This window comes from Melanerpes formicivorus, unplaced genomic scaffold, assembly GCF_026170545.1.
Source record: "Melanerpes formicivorus ecotype bairdi unplaced genomic scaffold, bMelFor1.0.p_v2 SCAF_3, whole genome shotgun sequence".
Lineage (NCBI taxonomy): Eukaryota > Metazoa > Chordata > Aves > Piciformes > Picidae > Melanerpes > Melanerpes formicivorus.
Genome location: NW_027142355.1, coordinates 41,811,809 through 41,836,687, shown reverse-complemented (window position 1 = coordinate 41,836,687; position 24,879 = coordinate 41,811,809). Strand labels below are relative to the sequence as shown.

Genomic DNA, 24,879 nt, shown 5'->3' with positions numbered 1-24,879 from the left:
AATACCTGAAGGGACCACGAAGGAAAGCTGGAGAGGGACTTTTCATAAGGGTGTCTATCAAGACAAGAGGGAAGGAGGTTTTAAGATGAGGGAGAGTAGATTTGGACTAGATCTTAGGAAGAAGTTCTTCAGTACAAGGGTGATGAGACACTGGAATAGGTTGCCCAGGGGTTGTGGATGCCCCCTCCCTGGAGGTCTTCAAGGCCTGGTTGGATGAGGCCTTGAGCAGGCAAGTGTAGTTGAGAGGTGTCCCTGCCCACGACAGGGAGGTTGGGGTAGAAGATCTCTAGGGTCCCTTCCAACCTAAGCCATTCTACAGTTCTGTGATTCTAATGGGCCTGTCTGCAGCTAAGCTGGACATCACAATTCAGCACTGCACTAAGCACTTCTGTGAAGGCCACTGTAAATGATCATGTTACTCATTTTGTGTCAATCACTTGGTGTCCTTCAGCTTTTCTGGAAGTCTTCAAGTGCATAAAGATGCTGTAAGGAAAACTCCAAAAGCCCATCATTATCTGATGGCTGGGTTTGATGGGCCTGTCATCGGGGCACTATTGAAGCTCTGTCAGATGACATTTTTCTACACTTCAGATGGCATTTAGCTGCTTTACTTGTACTTCTGTCTGTAAAATATTAGTACAACATGAACATGGGTTGAGTTATTCAGAAAAAAAATAGTCTATTATCTTCCCTTTATAAGGCTAGTAATACCACAATGAATTGCCTTGTCTTCCAAGTTTATGGCACCATTATTGAACAGTTTCCTTGATGGCAGGTCATGAAAGATTGCTGCTAGTATGCACTAGCAGGATATGTTCCTTTGAGCCTTGGATATTCATTCAGGAATTATTCCCTGTACTCAGCAGTGCTGAGGCCACACGTTGAGTACCAGGTTCAGTTTTTGGCCCCTCCCTACAAGGAAGGCACTGAGGTCCTGGAGTGTGGCCAGAAGGGCAATGAGACTGGTGAAGGGTCTGGAGAACAGGTTTTGTGAGAAGAAGCTAAGGGAACTGGGGTTGTTTAGGCTGGAGGAAAGGAGGCAGAGCAGAGACCTCACACTCTACAACTACTTGAAGGAGGCTGGAGTGAGGTGGCTCTTGGTCTCTTCTCCCTAGTAACAAGTTTTACACAGAGAGAGTGATTGCCCATTGGAATGGGCTGCCCGGGGAGGTGGTGGAGTCACCATCACTGGAGGTGTTCAGGAGGAGACTTGACAGGGTGCTTGGTGCCATGGGTTAGCTGTTTGGGTGGTGTTGGATGATAGGTTGGACACAATGATCTTGAAGGTCTCTTCCAACCTGCTTTATTTTATTCTATTCTATTCCAAGTGATGGAAAAAGAGGAAATGGACTCAAGCAGCACCAAGGGAGGTTTAGGTTTGATATTAGAATTAGCATCTTGACTGAAAGGGGTCTCAAAGACTGGAACAGGCTCCCCAGGGAGGTGCTTGAATCCCCATTTGTGGAGGCGTTTAAAAACCGCAGAGCTGTGGTGCTGAGAGACATGGTTCAGCACCAGACTTCGTAAAGACAGCGTTTGGACTCGATGGTCCTAAAGGTTTTCTCCAGCTGAAACAGTCCTGATGCTCCTCCCGCTGCTGGCAGGCTGGCTGCGGGGGCTGTGCCGCGTCCCGCCAGCCCTCCGGGAGCAGAAGCGGCAGCAGCTCCTAGCGCTGTCTTTCTTAGCCGAAGACCAAGGGCGTTACCACAGCCCCTCTGCCAGAGCCTTACCTCACCCAGCCTGCGCCCTACGGCGCGGCTGCGGTGCGCTGGACAAGACCCGCGCTCGGGGTCAGGGAGAAGCCAGCCGCCCCTGGGCACAGAGCCGCCCCTGGGCACAGAGCCGCCCCTGGGCACAGAGCCGCCCCTGGGCACAGAGCCGCCCCTGGGGACAGAGCCGGGGGCAGGAGGGGATGGGGAACCCGCAGAGGCCGCCCAAGGCGAGCGGTCTCGGGGCGCCGAGGGGGCAGCGCCGCCGCCTATCGCGCGCCCTCCCTCTGACCGGGGTGGGGAAGGGCTTCGTCTGCAATCTGTCCTCGGGTTGGCTGAGACGCCCTTAGGCCACAGGGCCGGGCCGAGCGAAAGCACGGGATTGGCTGCTGCGCAGGCCGGTGGCGCGGGGCGCGGCCGCCGTACAAACGGGTAGGAGGGAGGCGCTGCTCGCGCTCCAGTTGCCGGGCGGCTGCGGCGGGAGCTGCGCTCTCTGTGTTCTGCCTTTCTGTCTGCCGGTGACGATGCTGGACCACGAGCGTGGCTGGAGCGTCTCGTTCGCCGGCTGCGGCTTCCTGGGTGTCTACCACATCGGCGCTGCCACCTGCCTGCAGGAGCGCGCTCCGCACGTCATCCGCGACGCCCGGCACATCTACGGTGCCTCCGCCGGCGCTCTCTGCGGAGCCGTGCTCGTCGCAGGCGGCTCTCTGGGTCAGCTGGTCCGCCCTTCGGTGGTGGTGGCGGCGTGGGGGAGTCCCATGTTCTGAGGGGAGTTGGCTGGCAGGCCGAGGGGGCCTGCGGGAGTGGGCAGGTGTGGCAGGCTGGCCGGCCGCTGTTGCCGTGGCGGCGGCGGGCGGCAGTGGCCCAGGAGGGGGCGTGTGCCTGGCGGCGCCGCAGGGTGGTGGGGAGAGCCGCGGGGCTGGCGGGGACACAGCCGCGGGGTTCCGGGGGCAGCCGCGGGGCTGGCGGGGACACAGCCGCGGGGCTGGCGGGGACACAGCCGCGGGGCTGGCGGGGACACAGCCGCGGGGCTGGCGGGGACACAGCCGCGGGGCTGGCGGGGGCAGCCGCGGGGTGGCGGGGTGGCGCGGGGTGGCGCGGGGTGGCGCGGGGTTGGGTTTGCTCTTCCCTGCGGAGCTGGCTCTCTTCGCTCGTGCTGGTTTTCTAGCCCCAGAAGGGCTATGAAGCGTTGTAGGAAATGAAATCCGAAGGGCTCTGTTCTCACCTCTCAGTAGAGCGCACAAAAGCGCTGCGTTCCTATGAGAGTGAGGTAAGAGGCAGGTGTGAAATTAGCATGTCCTTGCCTCGGATGGCTATTTAGCCGCCTCTTTGGTTCAACAAATGGTCTTGAGGCAACCTCATCTGATTTTAACGCGTATTTCAGTACTGCTCCAGGAATAGGGCCACCTCGTGTCCACCTAAGCCGTTTCTGTGCCTCCTGGCCTCGGAATTCGCTAATACCGGGTCGATGACAGCTCTCTTGCCTCTGTGCAAAGCAGAGAATTGCAGTGTTGGGAGAGCGGCAGTCAGCAGAATCCTAACAGCCTTCAAAGCAGACTAACCTTGTTGGCAGTTTGAAACGGAAATACTTGCCCTTTGTTGCGTCTCCTCTGTTACCTTCGTACATGAAGTTTCAGTTAGCTTTAACTTGCTTCCTCTAGTGCTTTATTGGGGTAAGGCTAAGAGAGTTGAGGTCAGGGCTTAGGTTAGCTTTAACATGCTTTTCCTCTTTAATCTTTGCACAGCATATATGGCATAGGTCGCTTGGGTGCATGATTAGAAACAGTGGATTGATTAATTAAAATACCTGATTTTAATTGTGATTTAAGTAATAGAGTTAATCTTGTGTTTTATTTACACTGGATGAAGGATGTTAGTTTGTAACCATGTTTCTGTTGTGTAGTAAGCGCTGATACTCTAGCATCAGGGAATCTACTGCATGCCTTCTATGTGTCAAGGGTTTGTGAGAGCCAGAGTGTGTTTATCTGGTGAATTAGACATGCAAGATACTACAACAAGCTCGGTACAAGTGAACTACCAAGTTGCTTAGGATGATGACTGCAGTCAAAAAATTGTATGGAATACCTGGAAATCTGAAAATGGTTCTCCTGTTGAAGTCTAGTTCATGACTGGACACTCATTGTTTTTGTTACTGAGTTTAGAGCTGGCTTTGGTACATTCACATTTCACCTTAATTACAGATGAAAAAGGAAAACCAGTGAGTGCTTGCTTAGAATTTGGAGAAGGTTTGGGCTTTGGTTTTAAATTTCTCAGGGAATAATTCAGTGACTAGAACAGAAGTTCTTTGTGTGTGTAAGAGAGTAATGCTGTGAAGTGCTTGTTCCTGTTGCTTAGCCACTGATCTTGATCACGTATGCTTAATTCCTCCAAAGCTTTAGCAGTAAACTTGGGCCGCTTGAACTTTACAGTTTGATTTTGCTGTAATGCCCTAACAGAATAATTAGAATAAACCTTTATTAGAATAAACCAAACCAGGTTGGAAGAGACCTTCAAGATCATCGTGTCCAACCCATCAACCAATCCAACCCACCCAAACAGCTAACCCATGGCACCAAGCACCCCAGCAAGTCTCCTTCTGAACACCTTCAATGACAGCGACTCCACCACCTCCCCGGGCAGCCCATTCCAATGGGCAATCACTCTCTCTGTGTAGAACTTCTTCCTAACATCCAACCTGAACCTCCCCTGGCGCAGCCTGAGACTGTGTCCTCTTGTTCTGGTACTGGGTGCCTGGGAGAAGAGACCATCATCCGCCTGTCTACAACCTCCCTTCAGGTAGTTGTAGAGAGTGATAAGGTCACCCCTGAGTCTCTTCTTCTCCAGGCTGAGCAACCCCAGCTCCCTCAGCCTCTCCTCAGCCTCAGCCACTTGAGTGGCTGTAAGCCCAACACCAGCCTTTCAAGCAAATCATATTTATCCACAAAGACTACTTATTTTTCATATGCAGCAAAGTTTAAGTTATGAGTCGCTGGAAATGATTTAAAGAAGCCACTTTCAATATTTGAAGTGCTTTTAGGTACAAAAATTAGTATGTGCAATCACTGCCCGGGGTGTTGAGGTGTTGTGTTTCATGGGCAAGTGTATTTCCTCTGGAACCTTTTGTTGTGTTTTAAAAGGCAACTGGGGATGTTGAAGGACGCTTCAAAACCAGCTATGCCCCTTTGGAAATTCATCAAACTAAGCCAACGTTCCCATGTTAGTTCTTTAGCTTTTGTGCTGTTAGTTTTTTGTATGTGAAAGCAGAGGGTTGTAAATAGTCCCTGAAGAAGCTTATATGCTAAGCTAGTAATTCAGTACATTTCATTAGTTCATATTGTGTGCTTCCCTTAGGGTGATACATTTTAGTACCCAGTATGTGTTACTTTTGCAGGTGTGGTCATAAGTTGTATGAAGAGTGAACAGCTTTGTTTACATTTTCTCTGGTTTACTATCCCATGTTCTTGGATAGACACAACACACAAGAAGCTTCTAAGCAGAGTAACAGTGTCTAAAATAGGTAACAGTAGATGAAATATGTAAAGTTGATTTTTGTCTTCTTCCCCCCCTGCCCCAAGACTACCTCAAATGTAGAAATTCTTAGATGTGGAATCCAACTTCGTTTTGATGGGTAATTACTTTACAAAAGGGAGCTGAAAGGGGAAGGACTCAGATCTAAATTGTCACAGGTCATCAGTTTCACAGCCCTTTAATGGGGTGTGTAAAGGCAGCTGAGATTTCCCTGACCTTTTTTTACAGTGGGAAGTAAATCACAATGGTAGTAGAGGGCACTGGTTTGCTGTACACTTTTTTCCTGTGGAAGCAGACCTCCACTGAAAATGAGTTACTGGGCTTCAGACTTAAGTAATAGCTTGAGCTTAAATGTGACAGAAAGCTGGCTGGGAAAAGACTTGGTAGAGAAGTGAGTGTGTGTATTTTGAAGATCTCTTCCATTCCTGGTCCATTCCTGGTCCATTCCTGTTCCATTCCTTTCGTTTGCTTCACACACCCAGTGCCCTGGGGCTGTTTTTAATGCCCCTAGCAAGTGAATTGGTTGCTCTGCCTTTTCAAAAAGGTACTGACTTTGCAAAAGGGAAAACACTGCATAGCAGGGCAGGGTTCTGGTAGTTCACTGTCTCAGACTTCTGAAATGTGCCTGATTTATCTCTCTAGAAAGTTTAGAGGATTGAATGTTGCTAAATGAGTTTATTAAGAGGAAGAAAGAAAGAAAAGGGGGTGGGGAGTTGATGGCTTATATCTGAGTGCATCAGAAATGGACCTGCTGGAAGTGGATACTGACCTCCTCTCGGGTTTTGGAACTACCTTCTTCACTTGCCAGCCTGTGTGTTGTGCCGCTTTTTAATTGCATGGGAACTCTGCTCTGCTAATGTAAATATTTGGCCATGAGCAGTGAGCTATGTCTAAACTGTTTGTTGCCTTCTGCGGTGGGGTCAGGCTCCTGCTATCAGCAGATGCATGGCCCGAGGCTGCATGCTGTGAGTGCGAAACGAAAACAAACACTGTGGTAAAAACGCTGTTTCCCACCTCAGGTTTGGGGTGCTTTTTAAGGGTTATTCTTCTGAGCACCGATTCTTGGTTTACTGGGCTGAGAACAAGAAAGTTTCAGATGCTGCTCATTTGAGGAGGAAAAATAACCTTTTGGTAAGTTTGGCTTAAGCAAAACTGTTTCCTGGAATGGAAACGTTTAACTTCGGCTGAAGCTTCCCTGCTTTGGAAGGACTCTCTGGAAGTTAAAACATGCCAGTTCTGAGAGAATTTTTTGGATCATCTTGTGGCATATCACACAGGTTAATAACCTGCTGCTTTGACCTTCCTCCCCACCCCCTCTCCTCAGGCAATTCCCTCGAAGTGTCCTCTGGAGGAGCATGGCATTGAAAATTCAAAGCAAGCACTGCAGGCTGCTGAGGTGCTGCTCTTAGTGTGACCAGGTGTCTGACTGGTAACATTATTTCAACACTTTGCATGAATAGTTGTGGCTTCTGTGGTGGTTGGATCTACTTCCCTGCTGATTTCATTGGTGAAAAAAGCCTTAGATGTGTTACAGATAGGTCTCCATCTCAACAGAAGCATTTTTACCTCGGTGAGGTGTTGCAGATCTCCTCTGCATTCCTTACCCTCCTGCTGTTCCTTACCATAAGCTCACATTTGATGTTGCCTTTGTAGAGTTTGTGTATAAACAAGGATAAATGATGCCCTGAAATCTTCAACTTGTTTGAAGTCCAACAAGTCTTACTAGCTGTGATGAACTTGAGTGCTCTGCTTCAGTAGACATCCTGTGAACTGTAAATCTGTGCATCATGCTCTCTAGGTATTCATGGAGGCTCAGGGGTGACCTTATTGCTCTCTACAACTACCTGAAGGGAGGTTGTAGACAAGCAGAGGTTGGTCTCTTCTCCCAGGCAGCCAGCACCAGAACAAGAGGACACAGTCTCAGGCTGTGCCAGGGGAGGTTTAGGCTGGAGGTTAGGAAGAAGTTCTACACAGAGAGAGTGATTGCCCATTGGAATGGGCTGCCTGGGGAGGTGGTGGAGTCACCATCACTGGAGGTGTTCAGGAGGAGACTTGATGGGGTGCTTGGTGCCATGGGTTAGTTGATTAGGTGGGTTGGACATGCTGATCTTGAAGGTCTCTTCCAACCTGGTCTGTTCTATTCTATGTGGAATGTCTGTGCAGATGTGTTTGTGGAAGTTAGTCATCTTTGGATTCTGGGAGGTTTTTTGTTGTTTGTTTTATTTGTTGTTTCTTAAGTGTCATATGTAAGTAAGTTAGTGGCTGAATGTTTGCCAGGACTTCTATTTGAATGCCTAAAGTGACCTTTTCTCCCCCCTCAGAAAATTCCTAAACTCTTGTTTAAAGCAGCTGTCTGTAAAAGCCCTTGGAATTCTCATGCTAGCCAGCTGGAGCTCTGGGCGTGCTTCATGACTGGAAGTTTGCAGGTTTTTTGACATATCTTCTGCTATTGAAATAAATGTGTTTTATTCTCAGCTCAAGCCTGTGCAGATGTCCTGGCATTAGCTAAAGAAGCTAGGAAGCGAAATCTTGGCCCTCTTCATCCCTCATTTAATGTGATAAAGATAATAAGAGATGGCCTGATGAGAAACCTTCCCGAGAACGCTCACCAGCTGACATCAGGCAGACTGTGTGTTTCACTCACCAGAGTGTCAGATGGCAAAAATGCATTGGTATCTCATTTCAACTCAAAAGAAGAAGTTGTCCAGGTATGTGTGTTTCTGGCAACTTTTGAGGGTTACTGTGAGCTTAAATCCATGTGATGGCATTGCTTGGATTTCTGGTTTAAGATATTGACTTTGACAGTACCTTAAAGATGAGTTCATGCTTCCTTATGCTAAATTGACTGACTTGTTGCCCCAGTGACTGTGTCTACAAACTGTTTTAGTTAATAGGTGTGAGAGCTCAGCCTTACAATGGATACATGCCCTTAAAGCCTAGTGTCTCTGATGAAGCTGTATCCTTCATGAATCAGATTTCAGGTCGTTATGCTAAAAGCAGTGGTCAAGAGACAGTCAAGAAGAGCTTTTAAACTTTTTTAGTATCACTCACAAAGCCAGTTTCATATTATCCCAGAATGCTGAGGCTGGGATGGCATTTAACAAGTCCAAGTGCCAGGTGCTGCACTTTGGCCATGGCACCCCCAGGCAGAGCTACAGGCTGGGGTCAGAGTGGCTGAGAGCTGCCAAACAGAGAGGGACCTGGGGGTGCTGATTGACAGCTGCCTAAACATGAGCCAGCAGTGTGCCCAGGTGGCCAAGAAGGCCAATGGCATCCTGGCCTGCATTAGGAACAGTGTGGGCAGCAGGAGCAGGGAAGGCATTGTGCCCCTGTACTCTGCATTGGTTAGGCCACACCTTGAGTCCTGTGTCCAGTTCTGGGCCCCTCAGTTTAGGAAGGACATCGAGAGACTTGAAGGTGTCCAGAGAAGGGCAACAAGGCTGGGGAGAGGCCTTGAGCACAGCCCTGTGAGGAGAGGCTGAGGGAGCTGGGGTTGTTTAGCCTGGCAAGAGGAGGCTCAGGGGAGACCTCATTGCCCTCTACAACTACCTGAAAGGAGGTTGTAGCCAGGAAGGGGTTGGTCTCTTCTCCCAGGCACCCAGCACCAGAACAAGAGGACACAGTCTCAAGCTGTGCCAGGGGAAGTTTAGGCTGGAGGTGAGGAGAAAGTTCTTCACTGGAGAGTTGGAATGTGCTGCCCAGGGAGGTGGTGGAGTCCCCATGCCTGGAGGTGTTCAAGAGGGGATTGGATGTGGCACTTGGTGAGGTCTGTGGTGACAGGTTGGACTGGATGATCTTTGAGGTCCCTTCCAACCTTGGTGATACTGTGTCTCACTTCTGTTACTCAGAGAATGTGTAACTTGAGTGAATGATCATAACCTTATTCCTTATCAATTAGCATCTCTTGAAATGGTCTTTTAGTGAGTCTTACAGATGCCATTTGGTTGATTTTAATTTTGTATTATGTATTTTATACATATATATATATATATAGAGAGAGAGTGTGGCTCTGTTCTAAAGAGATGGGGAATACCTTCATAGTGCTTGACAGAATGTTTGACACTGCTCAGTTTCTTGTTAGAGATGAAGTGAAATGATGATTTTGATAATAGGACAGTTGCTATTGAATTTTTGTGTCTCATGTTTCTGCAGGCTTTGATCTGCAGCTCATTTGTCCCTATTTATTGTGGCCTCATTCCCCCATCGTTTCGAGGTGTGGTAAGTCTCCGTTAAGGTCTAACGGTAATCCTCGCTCTTCCGACATCGCTCAGAGGCAGCAGGCATCTTTCTATTTGTTGTTATCCTGCTTCAAAGTAAATCCCTTCATCAGAGCTTCTAGTGCTTAGCTGTATTTTCCAACTTTTCTGGAAAGCAAGGAGACACTACATGTGTGGCAGAAGACACATTTCATCTCCACCCTGTGAAGTGCACACACAAGCTCTTAAATGTCTTGCTTGCTGATGCAGTGATTGGAGGAGGCTTCTTTAAGCTAGCAAGGATGAATATTTACTGTAAAATGTGATAGTTATTCACCTACACAAATTTACAGGAAGAGTCATATACCTTGTTAGATGGTTTGTTGTATGTCTTTGTGTTCTTTCTTTAGGTAGATTGGCCTTAAAACTGGATTGAAGTCCCATGTTCAGTTAATTGTAAATGAGGCTTTTCAAGGTCTTCTGTCACTTGTAGTCAGTGTAAGAAAGGTAGCTTTTTAAAGTCAGTGTCAGTATATTAGTCTGTGCTGTTACTTCCCAGGAACTGCTGGGTACAAAGCCTCTCAATACTTCATGGCTGTGCTGGGTTTTCACAAATCCCCTGTTAAAGGGGCAACAGCTACGGAGAAGTTGGTGTAGTTTGGGGTAGGTTTTGTGACAGGGCTGGGAGCAGGGCTGTGCTTCAAAGCAAGGCAGTAACATTCATGGTTTTTTTGTTGCAGTGTTGTGTTAACTTGAATTTGCTCTCCTCTCACCTTCTGTGTTCCTTACACAAGGAAAGGGGGAAAATGTTTATTAAGGGAAACCCCCACCCAACCTTAAAACATCGTTAACAGTGGTTGATTAGAGGCTGTTCTCAAGGCCACCTGGGAGTGCTGAAAGGGCAAGGAGACACATGAGGTGTATTTTCTTCTTCATGCTGAAATTTAAGCAAAAGTGATTAGAGCTCTATAGGATTTTGTCTTTATCTGCAGTGCTAAACATTGTGTGTCTCCTTAAACTCTCCCAGATTAAAGGTGTTATGAAAACAGGCCGTTGGACTGGCTCCAAGGTTTGGGTGGATCCAGGCTAATCTGGCTGCTCAGTCCTTGTCAGCAGACAGCAATGTTGTTTTAAAAGACTGTTCAGGTTGCAAAAATGCCCCAAGTGATGCTTTATTTGATCCAGGTTTGAGGGAAGGGGGAGGCAGGAATCATGGTTTCCTTTGGGTATTTCCAGTGATTTTTGTGCTACTTTAATGCTGAAGAAGTGTTTGTTATGTAACTTGGTAAGAGTAGCACAGCTGCACATAGAATCAATAAATCAATGAGGTTGGAAAAGACCTCAGAGGTCAGTGTGTAGGCTTTAAACACAGTAGAACATTAAGTATGTAAACTTGGGAGCATCTTTGGTGGCTTGGTGCTTTATGCATGTTTACTCTAAAACAAAGACTGAAATCTACCTACTGACAGATAGCCTTAACTGCCAGTTGTGAGCCTTTGTGTGGGGGGTGAGTTTTGTTGGGTGGCTTTTTAGTCTTCAAGCACAGCAATGGTTTTTGATTTAAAAAGAAGTTACTGGGGGGAACAGGTAGCCAGCAACTGCAAGCAATTCCACCCATTAGCTCTGTAGAAGAGTGACTCAGGTGTGTGCTTCCACCTTTTCATAACTCCAAGAGAAGGCTGCATGCTGTGGCTTCTCCTCTGCCAAAACACAAAGGACTTGGTGATTGCACACGTGCCTTGCTGGTTGCGTTACTCACCCAGAGGAAATCTGGCAGTAGCTGCGTGCTGCTGGCTCTAAAGAGCATCCAAGAAATCTGACAGGTAGGACCAGGCTGCTCTGGAGTAGGGTAGATGTATGGTTTTTTAGTGACTCTGAACTGTCCTCTTCAGAATTCCTAATCTGTTTCTCAGAATAGTCAAGGAGGGAGTGTCAGAGCAGATGACATTGGTGATCCACGTTGTTTCTGCTGGTGACACCTGCTCTGTTACCTTTACCTTTTACAAGCACCTACAGGTGATGTCTCTTAGCTGGTTAGGAAGAAGGAAAATAGAACCTCTAAGCCAGCAAAGCTGGTAATGCAGAGTGGTCTTTGGTGACTGTCAGAACAAAGTGGCCACAACTGGTCCCACTGGGAAGATGGCTAGTGTGCTTGACTGGAGGAGCTGGATTTGGCCATAGCAGCTGCTGCACCATAGACTGGTACCCCACCGTGGAACTCTTCAGTTCTGGGATGTATGAGGTGATGAGGCAGTAACATTGCACAAAAGGGGCCACTGAACCTGAAGGAGACACAAGCATAATCTGAAACAGTTTCTAAACTTGCATGCAAAGCATAACTGTAATCCATAACCATTGGCAGGGCTGCTGAAGCATCGCCCATAGTTACTCGGAGCTGCTTCGTGTCACACTATTTTTGACTGCTTTAGATCAAATTGCAATTAATAAAAGCAATTTTAAGTTACTGTTCTCCTAACTGAATCATTGAGTATCATGGAACTTGAGCTTTGAAGTGTAGAGCCATTCTTTTCTTCATATTTCCAAAGAGCTACCCTGGGAGGTCTTTGGTTGGTGCTGCCCTTTGAGGAAGAAGAGTCAGGTGTGCTACTCTTTCTCTGCATGCTGTGTGGGATTATGATCTTTAAGAAGGAGCAAGTCCACTTGAAACATACAGGAAACATTACAAATAGACTACTCTTAGACTGTCTATGGAATGATGGGTGGGAATTAAAGGCTATTTAGCCTTAGAGCATAGGCTGAGGCTGTTCTGTGGCAGGAAGGCTGCACAGGACGTCTGCTCGTCAGAAACTTTCAGCCTTTCAGACTCCTCCTTTCTGGCAATTTTTCTAGCGCTATGTGGATGGAGGCATCAGTGACAACTTACCTCACTATGAATCTAAGAATACCATCACAGTTTCACCATTTGCTGGGGAGTGTGATATCTGCCCCAAGGGTAACTCTGCCAACTTCCACGAGATGAACGTGACCAACACCAGCATTCAGTTCAGCCTGGGGAACTTCTATCGGTTAACCCAAGCGCTCTTCCCACCAGAACCGAAGGTAAGTCACTGCCATTACACCCTTCCTAGAGCACTTTCCCACAGGAAAGCCTTGTTTTGGCAGAGAGCTACAGGAATCCTAGCATTTCATCTAGTTGCACAAACTATCCTGCTGGCATTTGTTGCTATTTTTCCATAGTTTGTCTAAGTTTTCCTTATTTTTGGTCTCTCTGACTGAAAATGGGGGTCCTGCTGCTGGCCTTCAGGAGTTATTTGGCAGTTAGCACAGGATTCCATCATAAAATCAACACTGGTACATTAATAACTGTCAGTTTGTGGTCCTTTCATGTTCACCTGCTCACCAAGTGCTTCAGAACTTTGGAAGCTTCATCCTTTGGTCCCAAGTTCTCAATACTAGGTGCAGCCAAGGTGCCTTTAAACTCTGCTGAGCTCAGTTAACTGCAGATGTGATGGGGGAAGTGCTTTTGAATTGCTGCTGTGGAAGCTGAAAAAATGAAAGCAGGCTTTGCCAACTGGCTTGGGATGTAATACAGAGGAGAAGCAATGTTCCTGACTGCTGCAGATAGACTTTTTTTTTTACATTGAGGGCTTTGGGGGCACTCAGCTTTTGGGCCGTGTGTTCTACTCACCTAGGCTTTAATATTTGTTCAGGTTTTGGGCTGGTTTGGTTTTCTCTGTCTAGGAGGTGAGCTGGCATCACATCTGGTGAAAGATGTTTTTGTATGGAAGATTGAATCTGAGTGTAAGAATTGCTCAGCTGACTCCTCATAGCTTTGGAAGGTGGGAAGCACCAAGAAGGAAGGGGTTTAGCATAATCCAAGCCACCTGATTTCCTTGCTGCTTACAGCTGCTGCAATGCTAGTCAAAGAAACAAAGAGGCAATTCTTACTAACTATTAGAATGCTGTCCTTAAAAGTGTACCTGTAATAGCTGAAAGAGAAGTTCATACACATCATCACAGCAGGCATATTGACCTGAATATATTGAATTACAGAAGTTGTTCAGGTAAAATTTCCTTGAATGAATTGAGGAGGAATGGAAGAGGCTTTAAACTCTGCCAAGTGGTGAGCTTTAAGTTGAATCTCCTTTTGCTTGTCTGACTCATTCACCCTGTGCTTTTACAGGTACTAGGAGAGATCTGTGAGCAAGGATATTCTGATGCTCTTAAATTCTTGAAAGAGAATGGTATGTTACAACTGAGGATAATTATTGATGATCTGGTCTGAACCTGAGGTTTGGGCTGGGTTGGTTTGGTTTATTTTTGACAACAGAGGCAAGAGGGGGTTGTGTATAGCCGAGAAGGGGCTACATCTTTGATGGGTTTTGAAGGGATTGTGGTAAAAGTTAACTGTTCACCTCAGGTAAGTTGTGCTGGCATGGAAAAATTGAACTCTTAAGTTTGTGAAGTCAGTGGTAAGGTATTGGTAAGTGAGAGTGCCAAAGAATTCTAATGGTGGGGAAATCATATGGAGTCATTAAAGGTTGGCAAAGACCTTCAAGGTCATTGGGTTCAACCATTATCTAACTAGCAAGTCTGGTGCTGCACCAGGTCCTTTAACACCACATATCTTTGTCTTCTGAAGACCTCCAGGTGTGGGGATTCAGCCACCCCCCTGAGGAGCCTATTCCAGCATTTGAGACAGTCAAGGCTTTTCTTCTAATGGTTTAGTTGACTAGATGGTGTTAGGTAACAGGTTGGACTTGATGACCTTGGAGGTCTGTTCCAAGCTGGTTAATTCTATGATTCTGTGAAATAAAATATCCAATCTGAGCCTCCCTGTTGCAACTTGAGGCCATTTCTTCTCATCCCATCACTTGTTACTAGGAAGAAGGGACTGACCCCCTCCTTGTTCCACCTTCCTTTCAGGTAGTTGCAGGGGGTGAGAAGGTGCCCCATCAGCCTCCCTTTCTCCAGACTAAACAACTCCCCCTAGTCCCTCCTCACCAGCCCTGTCCTCCAGACCCTTCACCAGTTTTGTTGCCCTTCTCTGGACAGACTCCAGCACCTCGATGTCTTTCTGGTAGTGAGGGCTGAAAATTGAACCTAACGCTGAAGGTGTGGCCTTGAGCACTGAGTCCAGCAGGAGAATCACTTCCCAAGTCCTGTGGGCCACACATTCCTGATACAGGCCAGGATGCTGTTGGCCATCTTGGCCACCTGAGCACACTGCTGCCTCGCATTCAGCCTCCTTGTTAGTTAGCTTATATTCCTAGTTTCTTTGGTATTAATTGTGAAGGAAAGGAATAAGCTATTGTTTCTCCATCCTGTGAAACCTGTATCTTCTTATCACCTCCTCTCTGCCATCATCCAAGGGAATTTCTGTGTAAACCCTTAGTCCAGGACTGGGAGCTGGCTAACAACATAAACTCAGTCACAGAAATCCTTAGTCTGGATCAAGAAGACCTTAGGAGAAGACTTGGAATAAACTTACAGTGGTTGGAACCCAGATCACTTTAGGAAGAATTTGAAGTTGCTCTTCTCCTAGAATTCTGGCAACTTATTTCATATTTAGAAATGTTACTGTTTTGCACACTGAGACAATCAATTTAAAGACGGGAACTTGAGCTTAGCATGAAGTTAACTATGTAGTAAATATGCCTGGCCCCTGCAGTCTTTGGCTGCAGAAGCAAATTGTCACTGGGTGGGATTAGAGGAATGGAAAGTGACATTCTGTTTGTGCTCTTGGAGGTGGGCCTCAGTATTGTAATGCAGTCACAGCTTGCTGTGCTCACTGCTTATGCTCCTGACTACATGTTACGTAGTCAGGGGTTTTTGGAAGAGCTTTCTTGTCTCAAAGAACTGATGGCTCTGCTGAAGAGCTTGGCTCTTCTAGTAGCAGTATGATATATTTAATGACAGTCTTGCTTTATACCTTCTACCAGGTGATTAAAAGCACAGGCTATACAAAAAGCCTGTCATTTGTGGCTGTGGGTTCTGTTGCTGTACTGCACCTGGGAGCATGCAAACTTGCATCTGACACCAGCATCTGACATTCCTTGCAGCAATTCCTTGATGTCTATTCCCTATGTCCTCTGTGTACTGCACTATTCTCCTCCTTTATCACACTGCTGATCCTGTGATCCCTTTTGTTCTTGTTCTGTCACAGGTTTGTCTTCCTTAAAGCTTAATCAATGATAATTACAACCTTTCCCAACTCATTTATTATGCATCTCCTTTCTTGTTATTTCAGCTGTAGGAGTTAATTTTCCCCATCCATCCATAACACTTCAGAGAAGTTTTCTGCTAAACTGATTTTATAGATTCTTTTCTCATTTGTCTTTCAGGAGTAGCTGTAGGTAGGACACAGGTTCTGTTGGATGTAGGTATGGATCCTGGTCAAACTTGTTAGTCCTCATATACAAACAACTTCATAATGGTTTTCTGGAAGCTGAATAGAAACAGCCTTCTTGTGTTTCCCATGCTGTGCTCTACTAGATAAGTGCTTGTTTCTAAGGTAATTATCAGTACTATTTCTTAATTGGAAGCAGTTTTGCAAGGCAACCAATGTTGATTTAGATCTGTACTTTGGAAACATCCTTAAGAAAACACTGTAGCCTGCTTGCTTTCCTTCTCCTTGAAGTACTCACGTGATACCTGCCCAGTCAAATTTCTGGTGTTTCAGGTGTTTTCTTCCAGTTAAATATTACATCTGTTTCCCTTCTCTCTTGTAAATCACTTACTTCACTGCTTGAAAACACCTTCTGATAAGTGACTGTATGTGCCCAGTGCAGTTAATTGTTCATTTTTTCCTCTAAGAACCAATTTTAAACTAAGACCTGAAGCTGCAAAGGAGTGTTCAGAAGTGTGGTTAGACCTTTGTGGGATTATAAAAGCAAGTGTATTTGCCATTGGATAGATCTGTTCCTTCAGGATAAGCCTTTGGACAGATGCCTGTACAGTATTTGTAACCTGTGCATTCTGAAGACCCGTGGGTGGAGAGTGAGTGGAAGCTCCTGTCTCTTCCAGGTATTCTGAGTGACTCAATTTACATCCACCTGTCCTTCACCAAAAGAAACCCTCCCGAGGCTGTGCAGCACCCTGACCACATGAAGAAAAAAGTGGCAGAAAATAACAGAGCAGAAACTTTGAAAATGGCAGTACTTGATGAGCAGCTGAAGCAGAATCCATGGCCTTTGGAGAAGAGCATATTTGAGAGTCTGCCTCCTAGACTTCGTAAAGGTAGACTCTTCAGACCCTTTCCTGTAACTTCAAATGGCAAACTAGGAGTTCTTCTTCCCCTGCTTGCTTACTCTCACAATTTGCAGAAGGTGCTTTCTAGTTAATCCTTTAACTGCCTGTGAAATTAAAAGTTCAGAGTTCTTGGAATGCTTATTAAGTGTGCTTGGATTTAGCTACAGAAATAAGATTGAAGCAGGAGGAAGGAACTACTTCCAACACTGCAGAGGTGTGAATCAAATCCTCATTTAGTTGTGGATAAACTGGGTATGTGCTCAGTGGTTTTGTAAGTGTGTATTTCCAGCTAGAGGTGAACTGCAATCACAGGATGCAGACTCTGCTGTGACTGGTTATTGGGATGGCAGTCAGCTCCTCTGCTTGGCAGATTTCAATCACAGGAACACTGACAAGTAACTCAAGGCATGGTTATGTCTAGAGGAACACAGAATCCAGACACTGGTTGTCCCATCTTATTTTTAAGACAGACTTCTGGCTTTCCTGCTTTTTTAAACGAGCTGTTATAGCAGAAGTGACTTTCTTCTACTTTCTTTAACCTGTAACTTTGATCTGGTTTGGGTTTTTTAGATGCTTATGTGTATTTTCAGAATAGGAAACTTGTGATCCCAGTGACCCAGGAGAACAAAACTTGGAGGTGTGCCATTTTGTACCACTCTGTGTAACTGGAAGATGCAGAATTTGAACTCCTGACAGTTGGTCTCTTAACAAGACAGGAATGTTATCTAAAGTATTTTTACAGAGCTGATCTGTAAATGCTCTCAATTCTTTGAGGCTGTTTCCTATATTCTAAAACAGCATGGAGGAGATTTCTGGTGAGAGTTTCTTGAGCTGCATTTCTTTCACTTTTTGCCTAAGCCTTATTCAGTAACACTTCATGGCACTGACTGAAGGTTATCAAACTTGGAGCAAGTTATTTAAGCTGCTTTCAAATAGTGTAACACTTTTTAAACAATTATTCTTAAGCACTGCAGGAAGCTTGCAAAGAGCAGAATGGATTCTGTGCTCAGTTCTCGAAGCTGTTCCCAATGCGGGTGATCTCCTACCTGCTGCTCCCATACACGCTGCCAGTGGAGTCTGCTTACTCTGTGGCCCTCAGGTAAGGAACTTATAAAGAGCCATTTTGCAATTACTACACTTCTGAAAACTTACTCCTTGGGAGCTCAGTGCTGCAGGCATTCTGCCACTCTAGAAATCAAGTGGCATCTTGATTCCTTCTGTGATCAGCTGACTGCCTGCTGGATGTCGATGTAGTCTACCTGGACTTCAGCAAAGCCTTTGATGCTGTCCCTCACAGCAAACTCCTGGCCAAGCTGTCAGCCCCTGGCTTGGACAGCAGCACTCTGTGCTGGGTTAGGAACTGGTGGAGGGCTGAGCCCAGAGAGTGGTGGTGAATGGTGCCACATCCAGCTGGCAGCCAGGCACCAGTGGTGTGCCCCAGGGATCGGTGCTGGGCCCCATCCTCTTTAACATCTTTATTGATAATCTGGATGAGGGCATTGAGTCCATCACATTGAGTCCATCATCAGTAAATTTGAAGATGAAACCAAGCTGAGGGCAGGAGTTGATCTGCTGGAGGGTAGAGAGGCTCTGCAGAGGGACCTCGACAGGCTGGACAGATGGGCAGAGGCCAAGGGCAGGAGATTGAACACATCCAAGTGCCAGGTTCTGCACATTGGCCACAGCAACCCCAGGCAGAGCTACAGGCTGGGGTCAGAGTGGCTGAGAGCAGCCAGGCAGAGAGGGACCTGGGGGTGCTGGTTGATGGTAGGCTGGACATGAGCCTGCAGTGTGCCCAGGCAGCCAGGAGGGCCAGGGGCATCCTGGCCTGCATCAGGAACAGTGTGGCCAGCAGGAGCAGGGAGGTCATTCTGCCCCTGTACACTGCACTGGTTAGGCCACACCTTGAGTCCTGTGTCCAGTTCTGGGCTCTTCAGTTTAGGAAAGATGTTGAGTTGCTGGAAGGTGTCCAGAGAAGGGCACCAGAGCTGGGGAGGGGTTTGGAGCACAGCCCTGTGAGGAGAGGCTGAGGGAGCTGGGGTTGCTTAGCCTGGAGTGGTGGAGGCTCAGGGGTGACCTCATTGCTCTCTACAACTACCTGAAGGGAGATTGTAGACAGGCAGAGATTGGTCTCTTCTCCCAGGCAGCCAGCACCAGAACAAGAGGACACAGTCTCAGGCTGCACCAGGGGAGGTTTAGGCTGGAGATTAGGAAGAAGTTCTACACAGAGAGAGTGATTGCCCATTGGAATGGGCTGCCTGGGGAGGTGGTGGAGTCACCATCACTGGAGGTGTTCAGGAGGAGACTTCTTCCCCTTCTTCCCCTCAGGTGTAACTGATTTGTTAAGGATGTTGTAAAGAAAAAATACATTCCTGACCTTGTTGTGTTTCTGCCTGTTATTTGTTCTTCCCGTGTGCTTTTTGTTTCTTTCTTTTTCTCCAACCTAACTTTAATCTGACCAGAAAGCTTCCCCCATCCTGAAAGGTGTTGCAGTGACAGGGAGTTTTCACAGGCTTCCACATCACTGGTCACAAAGCATGGAATGCAGATATGGGGCAGCCTCTCAGTACAGAATCATAGATCAGAGTTGCAGGGCTCTGTGCTGCCTTTCCTAGTTTGTAGGGAAGCAGTGAGTGAGAGAGACGGAGATGTAGAGAGGTTGGGAGTGTCTGGAGACTTGGGTGGATGGGGAGAACGAAAGCAGCCTTACTTTTGGGGATGTTGGGCATGTATGTAAGGAAATAGTGCAGATTGGATCTTCTGCTGACAAAGAGGTGTGTGCTTTGGGTGTGATTGCAGGCTAGTGAACTGGTTTCCTGACATGCCCGCCGATGTTCGATGGATGCAAGAGCAGCTCTGTCAGATCGCTGGTACTGTTTATTCCCACGCAAAAACCAAGCTGTTTCCTCCAGCCAGGTAAGTTGGTGTGCTGCTGTGTGCCAGCAGTCTGTTAAAGTCCCTCTCTCTTTGTCAGAGCTTCAAGTACTAAGTTTCTTTCTTAAAACAGGATTGAATAATGTTCTCCAAGGTAATACAAACCAGTTCTCCCTGCTCTAATCCTCAGAATGGTTTCAGTGTGTTTCCTGGTGCTGCTGCTTTATAACTGATTCATGGCTGCTACGTAGAGTAGATGTAGTGGAGTTCCTTGTTGGTAGACTGATTCTTTTTAAGGTGAGTTATGGAGCAGGCATTGGACTGAGAGCAGAGAGCTTGGATTTGCTCTGCTCTGTGGTAGCTGGAGCAATGAGGAGGAAAAAGCTGCTCTGGATGTTCTGAATGGGATGCATCAGGTAGAACTGGGAAGGGTGTGAAAGGCTAGATTCTTAGGAGCCTGGGCAGGGAAGGATGAAAAGTAGATTACTATGAAGGACACTCTCTTTAAGATTGTTGGAATGAATTAACATAAGATGTGTGTGGAAAACTTTTAGGAGCCTCTGGCTCTGTGAAAGGGAAAACCCTCTGATCTGGTTGTACCCTGGTTCATTATGCTTCCCTTACCAAGCTGCTGTGAGATTTGGCCTTCCAGACTTACTTCTGTTGGACTTTGCACAGCTTGTATGGAGAAATTGGTGACAGCTGACCTCTGTGTGAATCTAAGAATACTATTGCTGGTTTCATTTTTTTTTTTCTGGGGAGTGTAGTATTTGCCCTGCAAACTCTTACCAAATGAACATGGCCAATATTGAGGTTAGATTTTCCTGCTGACATACGGACTTGCTGCTGGAACGGGCAGTTGCTCAGCTGTGTTAGAGTGGTGCTGCAAGTAGAGGAACACAGACCCCCTGAGGCCCTAAATGCTTAGAAATAGGTAGTCTCCTAATATTTGGTCTGAAAAAGCATAAAGGAGGATTTCAGCAGAGTAGGTGAAATTATTCTGATGATTTTCTCAATTCCTGGAATTGCAGGGGAAGTAGGAGGATTGGGATAGAAATTGACCCAAAAAGCTATTAGGAGTTGCCCAGAATTGTTAAATGCTTCATAAAGGCTTCCAACAGACAGTAAGTGGCACTGGAGATGTGGCACTGCACTGCCATGGGCTATGTACAGTACCCTTCTGAATTAGAATGTAAAACACCATTTTGTTTGTGCCATGAGCTCCTGAGCTTTGGCATCCCTGGCTTTAGTAACAAAATTACACAAGGAAAACAAGCCAAGGTGCAGGTTTTGCCCTGGCAGTGCTTTACACAGACTCATCAGAAAGTCAGGTTGGATATATCTGAGAACAACTGCTTGATCCTACTTCCTTCTAAGAAGATTTGCCAGGTTCTGGATTGGTGTCATGAAAGAGCTGAGTCACGTGTTCCATCCTTTTACAAGTAGTCAGAATCTACCAGTGAATGGTTCTGGCTTTAATGGATGACTTCATGAGGTTGAAGCTTGGGTTTCCTTCCCTCTCTGGAAATATGAAATGGTGCCTTGTAACATTAGGGTGTAAAGACACTGTCAATCTACAGCTTTCAGTTTTATTCAGAAGCTTTTCATTCCTGTATGCAAATAGCTTTTCTTCTCTCTCCCTGAGATCAGTTAAAGCCCTGTTTTGTACAACAGTGCTTAGCTCTGAGGCCATCTCTCTGGGCAGAAGTCTAGTTCTTGGTGTTTATTTGCTACCATCGTCTCATCAGTTATTTCATAGCACCTGCCATCCAGCTTCATTTCCCTCTCATTTTCTTCATGAGATTCCTGGCTCCTTCACACCATAAATGTGGGTATAGTTATGTTCTTGCTTTTAGCCTTCTTTAGCAGCTTCTGGATGTTGCTGGTATCCTAGCCTTGCCAGTTGTGATACTCTTCATCTGAAATGAGCATTTGGAAGACACAGTATCCCAAGACTGTCCCAGACCTAAATTCTAGAGGGGTGCTTTGGTGATTGAGTTATGATTAGCCAGAACTGTTGTTTCTCTTCCTGTGGAAAGAGAAGCTCCTGGCCCTAAAGCAGAACCTGGCAGTTGATGTGGGTTTTGCTGAATGCTTTTATGGCATTTAAGTGACCAGCTCCCACTGAAGTGATTGCACTGTCACACTTCAAAGCTTTCTGAAGCCTTCCTGAAGTGGATTCCCTCTACAGGCAGCTAAGTCCCAAGGCTTTGTGTAGAATCTTGGGTCACATTCTACAGGTGACTTTGTGGGCTTGTACTGTTTCAGCATCTGCCCAGGACTTGGTGCTGCTCTTGCAGAATGTGATCCCCCTACTTTTTTTTTCTATGCTTCCCCCCTGATGTCATCAGGTCTAGCTTGTGTTTTGGAACCAAGCTTAAATCTCATGAGAATTTGTGCTATTAACAGTTTGCAAATCCCTTTAGCAAGCTTAACCTGGTGGGTGGTATCATCTTGGGCACCTAAACTTCAGCTGCAGGAGCTGGTGTTGAAGTGTGTGTACGATAAGTTGGATTTGTGTGTGTGAGAGAGGGTGTTGCAGATTGCTTTGGCTTTTTGTCCCCATGGCAGTGCAGGAGAGGGGAGACAGCTTCAAAGAAGAGGAGGGGGGACAAAAAAAGAGTATTCATAGTGACAAATTCAGCTTCCTGTTTCTTGAGTTGGTAAAGATGAACCTGGTGGTTCAGGTGCTGGGTTAGTGTGCAGGAAAGCTGTTCCAGCTGTTTCAGGTTGGTAATAATTAGCTACTTCACTTGTAAAGACTTTTAGTGTTTGCTTATTGCTGTGATTGGTAAACCAGCAAATGGAATTCCATGAGGATAGCTGGGGGGAAATCAATACTGTTTAGCAGGGAATGAACAAACTTGGGGCTCCTCTTCTGAGCTTATCAGAGTGGCATGACTTAGTGTAAGTGTTTTTATACCTGCTACTGAGAGTAACAGGCAGTGGCAGAAGGGCCCTCTTCTAGATACAATTGTTCTGAGATCCTTTTCCTGTTCCAGATCCTCACTCACTGACTTCATTTACAATTGACTCTTCTATTCTAATGTTCTTCCTTAGATGCCTGACAGGGAATCTCCATACAAACAGCAACAAAAATGTCATTGAAACACTAAGAACACTTTCTTTTCTGAACAGGAAAGACACTTACACATCACTGGGAAAGCATCCAACTGTCCCATCTACTATGGAGTTTCGTTCTTCATACTGCCACCTCAAAGTGCCTCACTCTTCTGTGGACCTTGAAACCTGGCTCTGGGAATCTTCATGCTTCATGCACTCACCTCTGAAAAGTGCAGCTGCCAACACGCAGGAGCATTCCGACTTGAACTCCTACCCCAGTTTTCTCCCAAGCTGTGAGGAATCTGGCTTGGAGGTAGATTTTGACTCTTCCTCCGAGTCAAGTTTCCATACTGCTCCAGAGTATTAGTTTGGATCCCAAAGGTTTTCAAAATTCCCATCTGGCAGAGAAATTCACATTCTGAAGGCTTAAAAGATCACTTTGCTCATTGCCAATAAGTCTTGGAAGGTTATTTGTTTACAGCTCTCTGACAAATCTGCCTCAGGAATTCTACCGTGTTAGGGATTCTGAAAGCAGTGGCTGCTGTAGTAAGGAACAGACTACAGTCCTGTACCAGCTGATGAGTGGTAGGGATATTGGTAGTAAAGAGTCTCTCTCTGGAGACACATTTTAAACAAAGTGTAAATCCTTTAGACATTGTTAGACAAGTGTTGCTAACAGAACCTTTTTAAAAGAGGAGAATCCTTAAGGTTATGTTTTCGGGGGACTTTTATAGCACTTACATGACATTGGGCTTGTACTCCTTAAGGGGAAATACAGAAAAGCTTTCCTGGTAATTGGCCTCCAGGGTCTTTGCCTTATGTTTAAGCATAGTGTGTTGTGTTTGTGGAGAAGTGGCGTGCAGGAGATGCCACAGAAGCAGTATTACTGTAGGAGGTTGTACAGGTTCCTTGTTGCGCCTCTCCTTTAGGGCTCCTCCGCCCCTTCCAGGGAGGAAGACATAACAAATGGGATTTGTTCTCCTGAAGTGGAACCACCTACAGTTTCAGTGATTTCAGAGGGTTGGGGTTTTTTTTTTTGTACTTAATAAGGGCTTAATACTTAAGTATTGAAAAGTAGGTAAAATAGTGACTGTGATTAGCAGCAACCACTGAGTTGAGGTGGTGTTCAACTTTACATTTATGTAAACACAAGAAAAATCAATGGCTAGGAAGTGGTGAAGTGAGCTTCTAATTGCTGCCTGGTTGCTCTCAGTCATTTGTATTCACACCCCCAACATGCACCTTGAGATTTTATTCCCTCCTCTCACTTCCCTCTTACTAAAGGAGAGAAGAAGAAAAAAGGAGCCCTTCCTGTCTCAGAGAGGAAGTTTTCCAGGGCTGGCTGGTAGAAGCAGCAAACATGAAGACTTGGTGGGAGTACCAATATCCAGGGAGCTGTGTGCAAACAATAGGTTGAAAGTTAGCCAGATCACACATGGATTGAGCAAGGAGCTCTTACAAGCTATTTTCACTACAAAGGTTCTGCATGATTTTGATCAAGACGACACAGTGTGTGGATGCATACATAGGAGAAGTAAATAAATGATGGCTTTATAGTTGAGTTTGTGCATGTGTTTGGGGGCTGGCATGTGACATCTGAAAGCTGCTCATTCAAGAATGTGAATTCTGCCTGTGCAGCTCAGGGAAGAGACTGAGACACCTCCTGAAGTGTCTTGTGCAGGGAGAAGCAGTGATGAGATGACAACACTCGGGAGAGAGAACTTTGGAGTGCAAACTTCTGTGTCCGTGAATCTGTCAAATAGCAAAATGTAGCATTGCTTAACTGGACTGGCCATCAAGTAGTTCTCAGTTGTGATTTCCCTGAGCTTGAAGTGCTACATTTTACAGCTGTAAAATTGATTTTAGAACGGTGGAAGACATGGGAGAAAGTCTCAGGCTCTCCTTTCCATACTACAGAAGACTGGTGCTATTTTACCTCAACTCTCTTGTTGATCTCATCTGTGTATAGAACCTCAAATCTGTAAGGCAAGTTGGAAATGTTCCTCTTAACTACAATCAAAAGACACAAGATCTGTTTTGTATGGGCTTTGTTTATATTAACCCTTTCTGGAATTTTATAATACTCTGCAAAATGCTAAGTTTTACCACTGTGTGTTAGAATTTCAGCAGGAATGCCAAGTTTTGCTTCCTCTCTGTGGTCTGTCCTATTACCTACACTCAAACCAAGGTTAATCACCAGTGTTGTGTACAACTTCAATTCAGTTTCCCTTTTCTACAATAAAAAGACAATCCCTTCTGGTCCCAAGGCTTCTGAGTTTTCTTGAATGTATTTCAGC

At 46.1% G+C, this 24,879-nt stretch overlaps 1 protein-coding gene across 1 annotated transcript; it reads left to right on the top strand.

Annotated features, from left to right (window-relative positions):
• Positions 1-2,117: 2,117 nt before the first annotated feature.
• Positions 2,118-24,849, top strand: LOC137460337 (1-acylglycerol-3-phosphate O-acyltransferase Pnpla3-like). Its single transcript, XM_068170748.1, has 9 exons — positions 2,118-2,420; positions 7,713-7,945; positions 9,390-9,455; positions 12,284-12,493; positions 13,578-13,638; positions 16,421-16,633; positions 17,612-17,744; positions 19,445-19,561; positions 22,658-24,849. The coding sequence occupies exons 1-9, from the start codon at positions 2,234-2,236 to the stop codon at positions 22,947-22,949; spliced, it is 1,512 nt and encodes a 503-aa protein (XP_068026849.1). The 5' UTR covers positions 2,118-2,233; the 3' UTR covers positions 22,950-24,849.
• The last annotated feature ends 30 nt before the right edge of the window (positions 24,850-24,879 follow it).